Source organism: Pezoporus wallicus, unplaced genomic scaffold (assembly GCF_028554395.1).
Source record: "Pezoporus wallicus isolate ANWC-B61680 ecotype Strahan unplaced genomic scaffold, APGP_CSIRO_Pwel_v1 contig_6978, whole genome shotgun sequence".
Classification (NCBI taxonomy): Eukaryota; Metazoa; Chordata; class Aves; order Psittaciformes; family Psittacidae; genus Pezoporus; species Pezoporus wallicus.
The window spans coordinates 2,591,782-2,608,546 of NW_026637190.1; the positions used below are offsets into that span (position 1 = coordinate 2,591,782).

General features: G+C 62.5%; 1 protein-coding gene across 1 annotated transcript; it reads right to left on the reverse strand.

Moving 5' to 3' along the window:
- Positions 1-3,712: 3,712 nt before the first annotated feature.
- Positions 3,713-15,425, reverse strand: MAPK8IP2 (mitogen-activated protein kinase 8 interacting protein 2). The gene is made up of 12 exons (XM_057403802.1): positions 15,311-15,425; positions 11,638-11,743; positions 10,851-11,090; positions 9,414-9,516; positions 6,948-9,284; positions 6,381-6,456; positions 6,088-6,260; positions 5,894-6,003; positions 5,679-5,798; positions 5,527-5,597; positions 5,232-5,330; positions 3,713-4,766 (listed from the first exon to the last, which is right to left on the reverse strand). The coding sequence occupies exons 1-12, from the start codon at positions 15,373-15,375 to the stop codon at positions 4,694-4,696; spliced, it is 3,573 nt and encodes a 1,190-aa protein (XP_057259785.1). The 5' UTR covers positions 15,376-15,425; the 3' UTR covers positions 3,713-4,693.
- Positions 15,426-16,765: the final 1,340 nt, after the last annotated feature.

Genomic DNA, 16,765 nt, shown 5'->3' on the forward strand with positions numbered 1-16,765 from the left:
GACCCCATTCGGCTGCAGCCTCTGCATGCCCAAGGGCCAAGCCTCTGCTCTGCCTATGGCTCACCCCCTGCCCACCCGGCCAGCTTGTCCCACCACCGCCTGTCACCTCCTCACTGCTCTGCTTCATTCCCATCACACTGCCAGCTCTTCCCCCACCTCACCTGCAGGTAACGGAGACCCCAGCAGCCCTCAGAGACCCTGGTGTCCCTTAGACACCCTGGAGGTCCTCATGTCCCGGTACAGCCCCACAGCCTGTCTGCCCCACATGTCCCCTTGGGATGGTGGGAGGCTTTGCTGGGTGCTGCCCTGAGGAGCCACCGTGGCCCCTCAGCACAACCCTCACTCCTGGCAGCACTGGTGGTGGAAGTGATGGTGTGAGCCTGAGTGCAGGCTGCCCGGCGGGTTCCCGCTGGGTGAACCAGGGTCTTGGCCCCTTCAGCAGCTGTTTTGGGGGCTACTAAGAGAGACCCTCCTGCACCCGCCTCTTACTGCAAGAGGTCAGAAGTCTGCAGAGTGCAACTTTTCTGCAGAAAGTTCGGTCTGGGACAAGGAAAGCTGGACGCCTTCTTGCCATTTCTTAGGAGCCCTCTTCTTCCTCCTCTTCCTCCTTCTCCCCCTCCCTGATATCCCCTCTGCTGCCCCGATCCTCTTTGCAAGGGCTGGAAATGGTGGATGCACCCTCTGCCATGGCAGAGTCAGCGGCTATGTTGCCCCGTGTGCACCCCAGCTTCTGCCACCAAGCAGCTGCAGCCGTACCTGTGTTGGCAAACACTGCGTGTTCCCTCGGCTCCCAAGGGACACCACGGCTCGTCCCAGTCAGGCTTCACACAAAAGAAGGCGACTTCCAACCACACTGCCCAGGGGCTGCCAGGGGCTGCCGCAAACCTGCTCACCCTACACCAGCATCATCAACTTCATCACCCTCCCACCAGCGCTGCACCTTCCCTATGTCCCCTGCACCCATGGCAGAGCTAGATAATCATGGGCTCGGGGCACTGGTGATGGCATCATCCCCAGGCAGCACCGGGGTCCCCATCCTGTGCCCCTCTATGCACCCCGAGCCCACGCTCCTCCATACCACCGGCTCAGGGGTGGCCATGTCCCACACACCTGCAGCACCCATGGTCAGGTCACTCGCCCCTGCAGCGCAGTGCCTTTACTGGGGTTACAGGGTTGCCCAGTGGCTTTCGGACCTTGGGTGGCCCAATGGCCTTTGGAGCCTGGGTTGCCCAATGGCCAAAGGCCAAGATCTTCTCCCATGGCCATTCTCACCCCCCAGCAGAACCGTGCCCCTGCTAACACAGCTCCTGCTGATTTACTTTGATTTTCTTGGCTGAAGTGAAGCGGATTTCCCTGTGTAGATAACACTTCCCGGGCTCTGTATCTAGGCTGGCCTCATTGGCATCTCCACTCCAGACATCTCCAGACCCAGTGAAACATTTCATTTGGAAAAGCCATCCAGGAGAAGGCAGAGCGGGAGCGGGCGAGGAATCAACCCCACGAGCCTGCAGCCCTCGGCCATGCTGTCCCGGTGGCACCGGGACTGACCGCGCAGCGGTTACTGTGATTCTCATGGCTTCTCAATGACTTGGGTTATCTTCTGTAAAAAGGGATCCACTCTTTTGGGGGGGGCTTTGAAGGGGGTTTTTTAACAGTTATTGGTATTTTTCCTTTGTCCAGACTAACGCTGTCATCAACCCTGTTTTCCATCAGCTCCTGTCTGTAATTCTGACTGTAAAAGAAGAGAAACCAAAACCCAGCGCACTTTGTTCCTGGTGGTGAGGAGCTTCGCCAGCCGAACCCCGTCTCCATCCAGCGACAAAGTGCGGCGTGGTTTTCCATCCTTCCTCCTGCGGTTTTCCATCCTTCCTCCTGCGGTTTTCCATCCTTCCTCCTGCAGTTTTCCATCCTTCCTCCCACGGTTTTCCATTCTTCCTCCTGCAGTTTTCCATTCTCCCTCCTGCGGTTTTCCGTCCGTCCACGGTTTTCCTCCCTCCGGTTCGCCCGTGGGCAGCGCTCACTGCCGCATGCATGTGTCACCCGGGCGCACTCACAATCACTGCATGTGCACACACCGGCTCCCACCCTCGCACGCACGCGTGCGGCCACACACATGGCTCGAGCATCCACACTCTTGTTTCTCACCCCGACGGACTCACCTGTGGGTTTTTGTTCTGTTTTTAATTTTACAGGGTCAGTTTGACTTCACCCTTATTTTGTATGGATCTTTCGGAGGAGTTTTCTCCTTCTCCGGAGTCATGGAGGTGTGGCCATTCACCTCCCGCCCTTGACGTTGTGATACACATACCCCACAGAGATCTATGTTTCTTATATTATATTATTATTAATTATTATTATGTAATAAATTTATAAGAAAGCTCTGTGTTGTTCTGTGGTGTCTCTCAGCTCCAGCAGCCCCCAGACGAGGGCTGCCATCCAGGGACCAGCTGCACCCTACCATGACGGATTCGTGGCCACCACCGGACAAGTGGTCATCACAGCCATGGGCAAGTGATGGTGTGAAACCAGCCGTGGTGTCTGTGGGATTGCGCCAGGGTCTACAGTCTCACAGGCTCCATCACACCCCACCCATGGGGCCCTAACACCCCTGGGGACAGTGGCCACCCACTGCCCGGCAGTCAGCACTGGGGCCCCATCTGTGTGGCACCGGGGAACCAAGTGCCAAGAGCTAAGGGAAGCTCATGAAGCCTCACTCAGTGCTGGCAGCTGCAAGTGAACCCAGACACCATGTTTGCCTTGGGGAAAACAGTGTCTGAGGGAGGAAGAGGTGCTCCAGCACAAGGGGGACATGGAACTGTTGGAGCAAGTCCAGAGGAGGCCACGGAGCTGCTGAAAGGGCTGGAGCAGCTCTGCTCTGGAGCCAGGCTGAGAGAGCTGGGCTGGGTCAGCCTGGACAAGAGAAGGCTCCTGAAGGGGAGACCTGAGAGCAGCTCCAGTGCCTGAAGGGACTGCAGGAAAGCTGGAGAGGGACTTGGGACAAGGGCCTGTAGGGACAGGCCAAGGGGAATGGCTTGAACCTGCCCGAGGGGAGACTGAGATGAGCTCTTAGGCAGAAGCTCTTCCCTGTGAGGGTGCTGAGGTGCTGGCACAGGGTGCCCAGAGAAGCTGTGGCTGCCCCATCCCTGGCAGTGTTCAAGGCCAGGTTGGACACAGGGGCTTGGAGCAAGCTGCTCCAGTGGAAGGGGTCCCTGCCTGTGGCAGGGGTTGGAGCTGGATGAGCATTAAAGTCCCTCCCAACACAAACCAGTCTGTGGTTCTATGAATTTCATTTGAACATTTAAAAACAGGAATTATGGCTCCAATTAAGGTGTTTGGGTGTAACATCCCCACAACAATCCTCTGAAGCCCAGCAGCCCCCATGCCATCCTCAAGCCTGACACTCCCATCTCTCTGCCCAGCAGCACTGCCACTGCAGTGGCACCAGCACCTTCACCATCATCGCCACTAGCATGGGCCTGGACCCCACGCGCATACCAGGGTGTGCATGTGCCCCTACCCTCTGTTCCCTGTGCCTCCTGCACACGCTCATCCGCCCCATGTGGCTGTTGCACACACATTCCTGTTCAGCCTGCACCCCCCGCTCCTCCTGCACTCCCTCCTTATGCCCTGCTGAACCTCTGCCCTGGCAGCACCTCGCACTTGCACCCCCTTCTTCCTCCATCACACCCATAAAGCATCCCCAGTCTCGTGGTCACACCAAGCATATACTTTATTGAAAGACCAAATGGGTGATGACAAGGCGGTGAGGGGAGAAAACCTGGAACCAGGGTTTGGGCAAGTGGCAGCTGCTCAGGGCTCCTCCTGGTCTTGGAGTTAGGAGATAAATACCGGGACATTGAGCGCGTGGAGTCACCGTCACATTGAGCGCTGGGCGGATGGACACATGGGGCCGGCAAGCAAAGGAAACCACCACCAGGCACAGCAGCGAGGGGCGAGGGTGGCCACCGGCCCTCTGCCACACTGGCCAGGCTCCAGCACCGCCCTGAGCCTGCCTCTCACTGGGCAAGTACAGCCCAAGCGGGGGGTCCTGCGCCCCACAGCCAAGGGTCCTGCACCCCATGGATGGTGCGATAGTGGTGGGCAAGGGCTGGGGGCACCGGCAGAGGGACTGGGGCAGGAGGGGCCATACCAGGGTCCCCCCAGGGGTCATGGAGGGGCAGGGGCTATTCTTAGCGGGCTGTTCCAGGGGTGGCAGGTGCCACTGCCACTATGCAGGGGACACCATGGACTGGGGGTGGTTCATGGCTGGAGATGCTCACCCCAGCCCTCCAATAATCCCACCCGAGCCCCATTCACCTCCTTGGGCCCCCCCCAACCCCATTCACCCCCCAGTGTCTCCATCCCTGTGGCGCGGGCAGAACTGGTCCCCGCTCCTGTGCCCCCCACAGGCTGGCTTCACTCATGCAGAGGGGGGGCAGCTTCTGCCCCAGTGCCGTGGCTTGGCTGCAGCACCCCCGTGGTTGGGGTGATGCTGGGGGCACCCCCAATACCCAGTTGTGGTGCACGGCTGGGCCCCTGGCCCCCCGAGAAGCAGTGAGGATGGGGGGGGGAGCCCGTGGGGCTGGAACATGTGCAGGGGGGACCAAGGCAACTGGTTGGGGTTCAGACAGAGTCTCTGGCCGTCTGCGGGGCTGAGGGGGGGGCAGAAGCAGGAAAGGCAGCAGCTGCCCCCTTACTCCAGGTAGATGTCTTCTGTGGGGCAGGCATATTCCAGGTGCTCCTGGTAATATTCCTGAAACGCTCGGCTGTGAGGATGGGAACAATGGGGGGGCTCAGGGATGGGATGTGGCCTGGACCGCAGCTCCACAACTGCCTGCACCCCAACCCCCTGCACCCCCAGCCCCCCTGTATCCATACCTGCTGCATCCCTAGACCCCATGCACCCCCAGCACTGGCATGGCCAGACCAGATGCACCATGACCTTGGCACCCAGACCCCCTCCACACCCAGCACCATAACCCACCACACCTCCAGCCCCAGCACAGCCAGCATCCTGCATCCAGACCCCTGTATCCCAATCCCCAGCACCCCTGGACCCAGAAGCCCAGCACCCCCAGACTCCCTGTATCCAAACCTCCTGCATCCCTACCCCCTGCTCTTAACCCCAGCACAGCCAGCACCCTGTACCCCAACCCCCAGCACCCCAGCTCCTTGCACCCAGACCCCCAGCCGCACTATGCCCCACGCAGCTGCCCCCATCCCCATCTTACCCGACACACTCGGCCACATGCCTCATGGATTCCTGGGAGACGAATACGTGGCAGGCAAAGCGGCTCAGCACTGGGTGCTTGGTAATGAACCCGAAGTAGCTGCAATGGGGAAGCCAGGTGAGGGGGGCACACCCCACTCCTGCACCTTGGGGGGCACTGGGACAGCCTCACTGGGATGGAACGGGGCAGAGGGACCCAGTGTGGAACCACAGGAGCGTGCATGCCACAGGCAGGGGATGGAGGGGATAGACGGGGGTCCACTGGGGCTGCCTGGGGGGGACTGTGGGGGTCTCACCAGCTGTTCCGGGGGTGGCACCCACAGAAGGAGATGTTCTTCATCTGGAAGAAGTGGCTGCAGCGTTCAAACTGGAAGAGAGAAGCCACCAAGGTGTAGGCACCCTGTTCGGGCACAGGGGCTGCGTGGCACCCCACAGCCGTGCCCCTCACCTCCTCGTCCCGGCTGTACTCCGTGACAGTCAGAATGAGCTTGATGCCCTGCAGCGTGATTTCCAGGTCACAGCTGGCTGGTGGGCGCAGATGCACCGTCAGCTTCCTAGTGGTGGCAATCTGGGGGTGCAGGTGAGGGCCATGAGGCTGAGGTCCCGCCAATGTGGGGAGCCAGGGATCATGCCACTGCCACTGTCACCCGCCCTGGGGCTCACCTTCTGCATGGCAGCGCAGAGGATGCCATTGCCCTGGTGGTACGGCACCTCCACTGAGCCCAGGAACTGCACGTTGAACCGCTCCACCCAACACGGGTTCCTCTTGAGGCCTGCATGGCGAGACAGGACAAGGAGACTGTGCACCAAGACCCCCATGTCCCCCAGTATCCCCCACAACCCCTGCAGGCTCCTACCAATGGAATCTCTGGCTTGGCCAACGACCTCATGGGCATAGAAGGCTGGGAAGATGCCCCTCTCCCCTGTCCGCATGTTGTAGCCCCGGTACCAGTAGTCATCCTCCTCCAGCTCCACCAGGATGGGGTCATCCACATCCAGCTCCAGCTCATCCTCGTGGCGTGGGATAAACCTGGAGGAAGCACAGTGGAAATGAGGATGTGGGCAGAGAGCAGAGCCATGGGAAAGAGGGTCCTGAAAGCCCCCGTGGTGGACCGTGCCCATCACCAGGGTGTCTGGGCTCACTGCTCACCTGAAGACGGCCCGGTGGGTTTGCTCCCGCTCCTCCCCATTCACCATGCAGGAGAACAGCCCGAAGGACTCCGTGCCTGCAGAGGAGGAGCAGGAGGCTGCCATAGGGTGAGAGTGCAGCTCCCACCCCATGGCATGGGAGGCATCCCCACCTCTGCCCACCCCTGGGGCCTGCAGCACCCTCAGGGCGACAGGAGCAGACCGGCCATCGCTCATAGGCTCAGGCTCTTTCCTGGGGGGGTTCCATCTGAGCCCCCCCACCTACAGCCCAGGGCAGAGGACCCCATAGGCCAAAGGGAAGCTGGGGATCAGCCACACAGAGAAACCTTGTGGCCCCATGGCGGAGAGCCCGCGGCCTTCGGGTCAAGCCCCACAACCCCTGCAGCTGCCCTCCCCCACCTCCTGCGCCATGCCATGCTGTGCCATATGGGGATGCCACCATGGCCAGGATGGCTGAGGAGAGATGGTACAGAGCAGCCAGCATGCCAACAGCATACAGACCAGCCCAGGACACCACGGCATGGCATGGCATGGCCCAGTGTGGCACAGCACGGCACACATCACTTACTGGAGGAGCGGGAGGTGCTGTTGACAAAGACATTGAGGAACTTCTTGGAGAACTGCAGGTCAGCCTCAGGGGACGAGTCCTCGGAGGAGCTGTGGCCATTGGGAGCTACCAGCCCATCCCCGAAGGCCGCCTCGTCCTCCAGGTCGCAGCGGTCGCAGGCACGGAGCAGGTCACTGTCATCGCTCAGCACCGAGGTGCAGCGCCGCAGGCTCACCAGCTCCAGCTGCGTGTGCTCATCCACCACCAGCGTGTACTTCATGGAGTCATAGGCCAGGGACTCATCCAGCGCCCGCGGCTCCAGCACCCCCGGGTCCGGCGGCAGTGGGTCCTCAGCAAAGGGCGAGCCCTTCAGGTAGGGTACCTCGTCCTCGTCTGTCGAGTAGGCCATGGTGAAGCCACGGTTGGTCTTGGCAGTGGAGACGTCCAGGTCGGGTGGGCCAGCACTGGGGCTCTGCCCCTGGGGCGCTAACCGGATGTCATCGATCATGTCATCGGCCTCCAGGACGCCGGAGTCCAGGTCCCTGTCGATGGCCCAGTCCCCCGGGCCAGTGGCCGGCAATTTAGCAGTGGGGGACTGCTCCCCAGTGCCAGGTGAGGTGCATGGAGGGCTGTAGCAGCCAAAGGTGGCCAGGACCTCAGAGGAGCCCAACCTGTCAAGGGTGACAGGGTGCCCCGGGAAGACAGGCGCAATGGTGTCATTTGTGGGGTTACTCAGGAAGAGGAAGGGCCCTGGGTCGTTGGCAGGCAGCTCTGGCACCGGCTCCATCGTGGTGGCAGCCAGAGCCCGCTCATCATCCTCAGCACGCTGCAGGGAGCTGCGCAGTGTCTCCATGTCCACCAGCTCAATGGCGCGCTGGCAGTGGGGTAGTGCAGCTGTGTCCCCGGGGGAGGCCCGTGAGCTTGAGTCCCCATCCAGTGCCTCGCTCAGGATCTCGGGCTCTAGGTCAGAGGCTGGCGAGATGGTGTCACAGAGCGAGTGGGTCTGCTGGAAGCACTCGTCCGGGCATTTGATGGGGTAAGAGCCCTCCGAGATCATTTTGTTGACAAGGTTGCTGAGCAGCCATGGCGAGTCTGAGTCCTCACTCAGGTCGGGCTCTGACTCTGAATCGGAGTCATACTCGCTGTTGTCATCCTCATCTGCCTCGGGCATCAGCTTGGGCCCCACGGGCAGGTAGAAGGAGCGTCGGATGCTCTCCAGGCTGTGGTCTGGGTCAATCTTCAGATCCAGGGGGCTGGAGGTGGAGACATCAGTCTGGCCAGCAGGCACAGAGGAGTCCTCTGGGTTCAGGCTGTCATAGTAGCCCTCCACCTTCAGCTCGGCCAGGCTCTCCCGCCGCACCATGCCATGCTCTGGGATCTCCATCTCCAGGATCTCCTCCTCCTTGCCCTTGTCCAGCAGCAGGGAGTCCTTGATGCCCATCAAGCCAGGGGCCTCCAGCTCCGTCTCCAGCTCAACCTCTGAGGTGGGTGAACTGGCTTCCTCAATGGAGTTGGTGAGGTGGGAGGACCTGCCACTGCTGCTGTCGCTGCTCAGGTCCAGCTCCGTCTCCGAGATGGAGGAGATCATGTTGCTGACCAGGCGCCCACCAGCAAAGGCTGCCTCGATCTCCCCCTCCACATCCGAGTCAGAGCCGGGCGAGCTCAGGTCTTCTCCATGCCGGCCACCAGGCAGGAAGGGTTTGGTGGTCCTGCTGGTGAGGTCAGCCTCAATGCCAGGGTCTGAGGAGGGCGACGTGGTCTCCGAGGAGCCTGAGGGGTGCCCACGCACGCTTGCGGCTCGGCCAGACTGGGCGCCCTCCCCGTCAGAGCTGAGCAGCTCCGCTGGCCCCACAGCACACACGTAGGCACCAGAGCACCCATCATGCTGCTCAGCCACAGCCACTGGCTCCTCCTGCGGCCGTGGGGAGCTGGGCTGCTGGTGGGGTGCTGTGGGGGACCCCGGGCTCCCCCCTTCGCCAGGCACCGGCCTCTCCCGGGCACCAGATGCTTGGTGCCTTGGTGGGACACGGCAGCCGTCGGCGAGCAATGGTGAGACCGTGGCGGGGCCAGGAGGAGCCACAGGCCCTGTTGGAGAGAGACACTGTTTAGGGGGTGGCTGGTGGAGGCGTGATGGGGAGTGCGGAGCTTGGAGCACAGCGGAGATGAGATTCATGTTATGATCTGCCCCGGCTCTCAGGGGTGATGGGTTACCATGTGCCAGGGACTCATGGCTGTTGCCTTGCGAGTCCAAGGGTTTGGGCTGCAGTGGGGCAGGGGCCTGCCCAGCCCCTGCACTCGGCCCCTTCGGGCTTTCCAGGCAGGGTCCCTCTTGGATGCAGGTGTGGGGGGATGAGTGTCCTGTAAGGGAGAAAAGCACACCCCCATGTCAAACAGGTGAGAACCCTGCTGGGTTCCAACCAAAGGGGCTGTGGGACCCCCAGGCAGGAGGGTTCCCCACTCCAGGACCCCATCACTATCAGCACTCACCAGTGTGTGAGGAAGAGGAGGAGGAGGAGGAGTGAAGAAGGGCATCCTGCCAGCTGGTGCGGTGAGCGGGTGGTGGGAAGCTGCCGTTGTTGTTTAGGGAGTCCTAGGGGAAGAGCAGAGCCACAGTCGGGGGTAAGCCCTCGGGACATTTGGGAACCAGGGGCACCAAACACATCCAGACCACCCCAGGAACACCCCCTGACACAGCTCAGTGCTCCCCACCAGCTTGGCAGCACCAGAGCCACGTGCCCAGAGATTTATCTGGATTAGGGCCATGACATCCCCAGCTCCCCTGCCCAGCTGGAGCAGGACCATGGGATGGCACTGCACAGGGGACTGGTGCTGACCCCCACCATGAGGCCCCTGCTGTGCTATGTGCCCCCAAAAGCAGATCCTGACCCCAGTAAGTGGCACCCCAAAGAGCCACCAGCCCAGGAGCCAGCAGGGCCAGGGCTGCCCATCCAGCATGGAGATGGCTGTGGATTAGTCCTGGCAGGAAGCACAGGCAGAGATAATCCCACTGAGCAGGAGATGAGGGAGTGGGGTTATATGCCACAGGACGTGCACCAGTAAGCAGTGGGAGACGGGAATGTGTACTGGGAGGATGGCAATGGGTACTGGGGGAGATGGCACCCAAAGAGCAGGGTGGAGCCTCCTCCTGGCACCAGTGCACATGAACCAGAGCTGGGATTACCAGGATTTGCACCCTGGGAGCACCAACAAAGACCGAACCTGGCAATTGCTGGGGATTCTGCTCACACCACAGGGACAATGAACCAGGGTGGCTGGTGCTGCTGCATCAGGTTGGGGCTGGCAGCCCCCTGGCACCCTCCAGCCCCTCCCAGGAGGGGGTCCAAGAATCCCGATATCCCCCCCCGGCACCATGGCAACACAGCCGGATGCAGGCAGCACCGCAAGCACCGTGCACGGCTGCCCACGCACTGCGGTGGGGCGGCAGCTCAGGGCTGGCACCACTCACACGTGTGGTGGGGACACCCCTGCAGAGCCCCACGCCTGCAGGGTCTCCCCTGAGCCCAGGGATGGAGGAGGAGGGACACAATGCACACCAGCACCCCTGCACATGCACATGCGCGATGCATGGGGCCCACAGCACTGACACATTCCAGACACCCCCAGGCACCAAACATGGGGATGGAGATCGCAAAGCCTCCAGGACCCCTCAGCTCAGGGCCTTGCACAAGCTTGCAGGGTCCCCTGAGAACTCCACGGACCCATCCCCAATGTTCCCACCTCAGTCCCACCATGGCAAAGCTGGAGCCAGCAGCGTCTCTGCCCGCTAGTGCTCCCCACTCTGGGGCAGAGCCTACCCCCTTAGGTCTCTCCCCACAATTCACCCCACAAAGCCCCTGCTGCTCCTCCACCAGCCCTAGAGTGCGGGGACAGGGACAGGGCCCCCCCCAGCCACCTCTCCCTCACCTGTGTGCCCGGGGCCATCAAGTTGAGGGTGGTGGGTCGGTGCTTCTGTGTCTCCTCCAGGCTGGGTGAGGGGATAGGTGAGGCCAAAGGGGATGGTGGAGCTTCCAGCTCATTGCCCTCCTCCTCCTCTTCCTCCTCTTCCTCCTCCTCGTTGTCGTCAATCATCTCAAACTCCTGGAAGTCATCCTGGAAGGTGCAGACTGGATGCGGCTGCTCGCCACGCTCCAGCACCAGGCAGTCCTGGGGATGTGGCACAGGGTTAGCAGCCACCAGGCTCGTGCTGTCCACAACCATGGCCACCACACTGGCCATGGCCACCACAGCACATCCCTCCCAGCACTGGGCTGGCAGTGCCTTTGCTCATGCCCCAGCAGCATGGTGGCAACATCCCCAAGGGGAATGTGCCCTCTGCCAGGCACCAGGGATCCCCTATCTCTGCCAGCACCCTGCCTGTCCCAGCCCCAACAGGCAGTGCCTCATCCCACCCAGTGCTGGGCAGAGCTGGGAAGAGCTGAGTAAGTGGAAGCCACTGGAGCCACTAGAACCACAAAATTGTAGTTGTTTGGTGAAGCCAGTGTGGGTCTGGCTGCTGAGCCACACATGTCCCCCATGGAGCTCACCAGATGTGGTGGGAGGCCCCACTGTGCCTAGGCTCAGACCCCTGCAGCACATCCCCTTGGGGCCCTGGTACACCCATTCCAGGAAGGGACAGTGCCCATGGCCAGTCCCCACCACAGCCCTGTGCAGCATCATGGCCCCAGGGGACACAGCCCCACAGCTCCTGCACCTTCTCATAGTGGTCTGAGTCGTAGTTCAGCCCAATGCCGCAGTCATCTGTGATCTCTGACAGGTCCTCATCATCAAACTCCTCCAAACTGATGTCCTGGGGGGCCCTGGAGAGAGGGGACGTGCTGGAGTCACCCCACCACTCAGGAGCTCTGGCCAAGCCGATGCAGCACACTATGGCCAGGGGGTGCAGAGCTTGGGGGTCAGCACCACACCAGAAGCCAGGCGAGGCTTGAGGAGCTGGGAGGGTGATGGGCACATCGCTGCACAGGGCGCTGCTCTCAGCACTGCGCTCCCTCCTGCCCAGTGTGAGCCCAGTGCAGACCATGGCCACCCCACCACAGTTGCCCCTGACCGAGCAGAGGTCCTGAGGCCACCATGGTGGGCAGCACCATCTTCCCAATTTCCCTTCAAAATCTGTCAAGCCAAACCCAAGACACACGCCAGGGTCCCAGCAGTCAGGGAAACCAAACTGAGCCGATCCTGTCAGGAACAACGGGGGAGCCATGGAAACCAGCGGTTTCTGCAGGGAAAGGGCGAAAATAAAGAAAAAGATGACAACTGGCAGGATTCAGTGTCAGGAAACGGAAACGAGATGATTGCAGTGGCTCTGTAAGGCGGGAGGTGCAGTGGCACCCTGCGCTGGTGGAGATCCTCTGCCCACCCCTGGGGACACCCAGGGATGCCCCCAGCCTGGCCTCACAGAAGCATGGCAGCACCCAGTGGAGCTCCTCTGGTGGGGACAGGACTGGGGTCTCACTGGGGTCCTGCTGGGGTAGCATTTGAGTTCATGAGGGTCTCACTGGGGTTCCACTGAGGTCCATTGCAGTCCTGTTGGGATCTCACTGGGTTCTCATTTGGATCTCATTTGGGCTCATCTGGGTCTCAGCAGAGTCTCACTGAGGTCCCACTGGGGTTCATAAGGGTCTCATTAGGGCTCAGTCCTGGCATTCAGCTGACAGCGGAGCCCCTCATGGGGTTGGGGGGGTCACAGCCATGGCTGCCTCTGGAGATGCCCCACTCCCTGTCTTTGCCCCCAAAGCCCCCTCCCAGCCTGTCACTCAGCCCCTCACCCAGCACTTCCTCCCCTTTCCCAGGGAGAACAATTCTCCCTAATCACATAATTCCCAGAAGTAGGGCACTGAGGCTGCATCAAATATCCACAGATTTGTGGCAAAAGCATCATGAGCTGTGCAGCACGGCATGGGGCTGTGCCAGACCACAGACCCCAGCCAGGGTTGGGGGAGCTCCAGGGCAGTGGGAGCAGAGCTCTGGGGCCTCAGCGGTCTCCCATCCCAGCCGAGAGGAAACACAACGGGACAGCATAGCCCAGCACGGCATGTCACAAATGGGCTGGGGTCCCTGCCCCACACTGGGGTCCTGCCTGCTGGCAGCCAGGCTTGGGCTTGCCAGGGACACCGTTCTGCCATTGGGGAGCAACTGAGAGCTGCCACAAACCATGGCTGAGATTTCTAGGTTACAGCACGGCAGAGGTGGGGTTGCCATGGTGGGATGGGTCTGCCACGGTGGAATAGGGATGCCACAGAAGGATGGGGCTGCTGCAGTGGGATGGGGAGAAGGGTCACCATGGTGGGAAGGGGCTGCCATGGTGGGATTGAGGCCACCAGTAAGAGCCATCCTGGACCTACAGTGTCCTGAAGGGACCCTTGGGGACATTGGCCATGGCCTCGCTGGATCGAAGAAGAGGCAGCCCCACCACTGTGGGTGCAGGGATACAGCAGCAGGCACCCAGACACACAGGTGCTGTGCAGCAGGCAGGAAGGACAGTGGCTGTCCCTGTGATGGGTGCACCAGACACTGAAGCCAGGGTGATGGGGAGCAGCCAAGTGAGGTTCGGAGCTGAAGTGGAACCAGGGTGGTGGACTGGGGAGGCGGCAGCTGGCCTCAATCAGGAGAGAGCTGGAGATGGACCACAAAAGGGTCCCAACATCACTCACCCTAGGGTGCAGGGAGCCCTATAGTGAGTCCATAGCAGGTCTGTGGGGGGGACAGGCATGGAGAGCAGGGTGTGGGGGTGTTTGCCCCAGGGCTGGCGGGGCGGGGCTTCCCGGGGCAGCAGTGACTGCTGAACAAGCCATTGGAGATTGGATTTCCTCCCTGTTTCCAGAGCAGCTCCCTTGACAGTTTGTCCTGGCAGCAACGGTTCTGCAGCGGCTTCTCCAGCAGGGATGAGCCAGGGATGCGTGCCCAGGGCTGGGCAGAGGACACAGGGAGCTCAGGGCTGAGTGTCCCGCACCCCAGCCAGTGACCAGCACCGGGGCTCCCATGGTTGCACCTTGCCCTGACTGGGAGGCAAGAGCTGTCCATGCCAAGGCCCTGTCACTGCACCACGGCCTTCCCACACCTATCCCTCTGATGGATCCCACCAAGCCCTAGGCTGGACACAACCTCCCTCCTCAGAAGGAGCACATCCCAGATCCGATGCTGCCAACAGCTGGGCTCTCTCCTGCCTGCACCGAGCATCCATGGGTGCTCACCGGGACCCGGGTGCTCTTGCAATCCCCGGGGATGTGACCTGGTTCCAGCACCCACTCTCTTGGGGCAGGGACATGAGGGGTCCAGGCTGGGGCGGGGATCTGACCTCACTGTCCCCCACTGGGACATGGGCCCAGCCCAGGCCTGTGCAGCAGCGAAGGGCAGGAACAGGACTTGCTGAGGCCAGCCCTGACCTCACACTGGGAGTTGGATGGGAAGTATGGTGAGGGGGACACCTCCAAGACACCCCAAAAACTCCGGGGCCTGGGCGAGAGGCAGGGCGAAGCCGAGCAGAGGCCATGTCCTCCATCCTGCATCCCAGTATCCTAGGATCCTGCTGTGTGGCATGGCTGGCGAAGGGGTGCCAGAGAAATGGGGGAATGCCAGGAAAAGGGGAGATGCCAGGGAAAGGGGGGATGCCAGGGAAAGGGGGATGCTCAGGGAAAGGGGGGATGCTCAGGGAAAGGGGCCTGCCTGGAGAAGGGGGGAGCCCTTGAAAGGGGGAGGGGGTATAGCCCTGGGAGTAGCCACGACACCTCCCCAGCAGAGGCCAACCAGCCAAGGGCACATCCTGCGCTCCACTCCCGGCTCCATCGCCCCGCAGCTCTCGCACCTCCACGTCCGTGTCCCCCCCTCCCCCATCCACCGCCACCTCCCCGTTCCCATCCCGCTGCCGGGACCCCCCAGCCCCGCAACCCTCGGCACCGCCGCTCCAAGGGGTCCCGCCAAGGTCAGGCGAGGTGCGGGGAATGGAGGGGCTGAATCCCGCCGAGCCCCAGCCCTTCCCGGTGCGGGGGTCACCCGCGGGGCCCTCTCCCGGTGCCGGTATCCGGTGTCCCTGAGAGAGACAAAGAGGCGGCGGCGGCTCCACCGCAGCGGCGGGATGCGGGAGGGACACACGCACACAGGGGGGGAGACCTCCAGCATCCCCCGCCCCGAGGGAGCGACGGGTGATGGCGAGGAGAGGGGAGGGGGCTGCGCCTGCGGCTGCTGCGTCGTTAATCCCGGGACGGAGCCTGCGCGGCTCCGGTATCCCAAGGTGAACGGGCCCGGCGGGGGGGCGGCACGGGCCTGGGACCACCCCCCCTTTCCTCTGCCGCTGCACCGAGAAGGGCAGCCCCGGCCCCGTTGTGCCCCGCACAGGAGCTCCCCCCCGTCCCGGTGCCGGCGGTTCCCACCTGCAGCCGGGCGGCGAGAGCGAGTGGAAGGTGGAGAGCGAGAACATCTCGGCGCGATCCGCCATCTTCTCCCGGCCGGGGCTGCGCCGGACTGCGGAGGAGCGCGGGGGGGCCGCGGGGCGGGCGGGGGGGGGGGGGGGGGGGGGCGGGAGCGCGGCCGGGCGGGGCGCGGGGGCGGCGGGAGCGCGCGGGGGGCGGAGCCAGAGAGAGGGAGGGGCCGGGGGGTATGAAGGGGGGGCGGGATGTATGGGGAGGGGTTGGGGGTGGGTAGGAAGGGGGGGGGTGTTATAGGCAAGGGGAAGGGATGTACAAGGGAGGGGAGACTGGGGGAGGAGAACGGGGAGGCTATGAATGGGGAGGGATGTATAGGGAGGGGGCTATTGGGGGAGGTAAAGGGGTGGTGTAGAGAGTGGTAGGGGGTGTATGGGGGAAGGGATGTAATGTGGGTATTGGGGTTCTAGAGGTTATAGGTTGGGGGGAGCAGCGAGGGCATAAAGATGGGAGCGAGGGGTATGGAGGAGGCGGGATGTAGGTGGGGTATTGGGGGAGTACGGGGTAGTATAGGCGGGGGGACTATCTAGAGTGGAGGAGAGGCTGTGGGGTGGTGCAGGGGGCTATGGGTGGGAAGAGACGGTGCCGGAATATGGTCATGGCTGAACATGGAGTGGGTGGGAGGCTGTGAGGGAAGAAGCTGTATAGAGGGTGGGAAGGAGGGGGAAGGGAGATCTGCGCAAGAGTCGGGGCAGGGGAGGGGGGTTACGTGAGGGCACTGTGAAGGGGATGCAGGGGGACTCATAGCGAGGTGTAAGAAGATGTATAGAAGGAATTCGGGGGGTACAGGAACGGAAAGCGGGGTTCGGGGGCATAGGAGAGGGGCAGGGGGTCTATGGGTCTATAGTGGGGTGCAGGAGATGCAGAGAGGTTGCATAAGGGGGGGTGCAGGGGCTGGGAGCCGCACTGGGTAGGCCTAGGGGAGCAGACGCTGCCCCGGGGCTGCGCGGCGGGAGCTGTCCGGTATCCGGTGCTGAAAGAGCTGTCCGGTATCCGGTGCTGACGGGACGGAGGTGTCTGATGTACGGGACTGTATCGCGCACGGGGCTCGCCGGTGCCCAGTGCCCGGAGCTGACGGCCGGAGCATGGGACTGTCCGGGCCCGGTGCTAAAGGCCCGGAGCTCTCTGGTGTTCGAGGCTCTCTGGTGCCAGGATGGAAGTCTGAGGCTGTCAGGGTTCCGCTGCTGTAGGCCCAGGGCTCTCCACTGCATGGTGCCGGTGCTGTAGGCCCGGGGCTGCCCGGTGAAGGTGCTGCTAGACAGGGTAGGGGTCCAGAAGGAGTGGGCGGTTAGTGCTTCGGGAGCGGGGTGCAGCGGCTGGGGCCTGGGAGGTGCAGGGTGGGTGCCAGGAGGCTTGGGGGGGGGGGGGGGGGGGGGGGGGGGGGGTCTGCATCGAGAGGGCACA

Coding starts and splice junctions, on each gene's coding strand:
- MAPK8IP2 (XM_057403802.1), bottom strand. CDS start 15,375: ATGGCGGATCGCGCCGAGATGTTCTCGCTCTCCACCTTCCACTCGCTC. Junction 6,457..6,947: donor CAGCACCTCCCGCTCCTCCA/GTAAGTGATGTG, acceptor CCTCCTCTGCAG/GCACGGAGTCCTTCGGGCTG. Junction 4,767..5,231: donor CATGTGGCCGAGTGTGTCGG/GTAAGATGGGGA, acceptor CCATCCTCACAG/CCGAGCGTTTCAGGAATATT.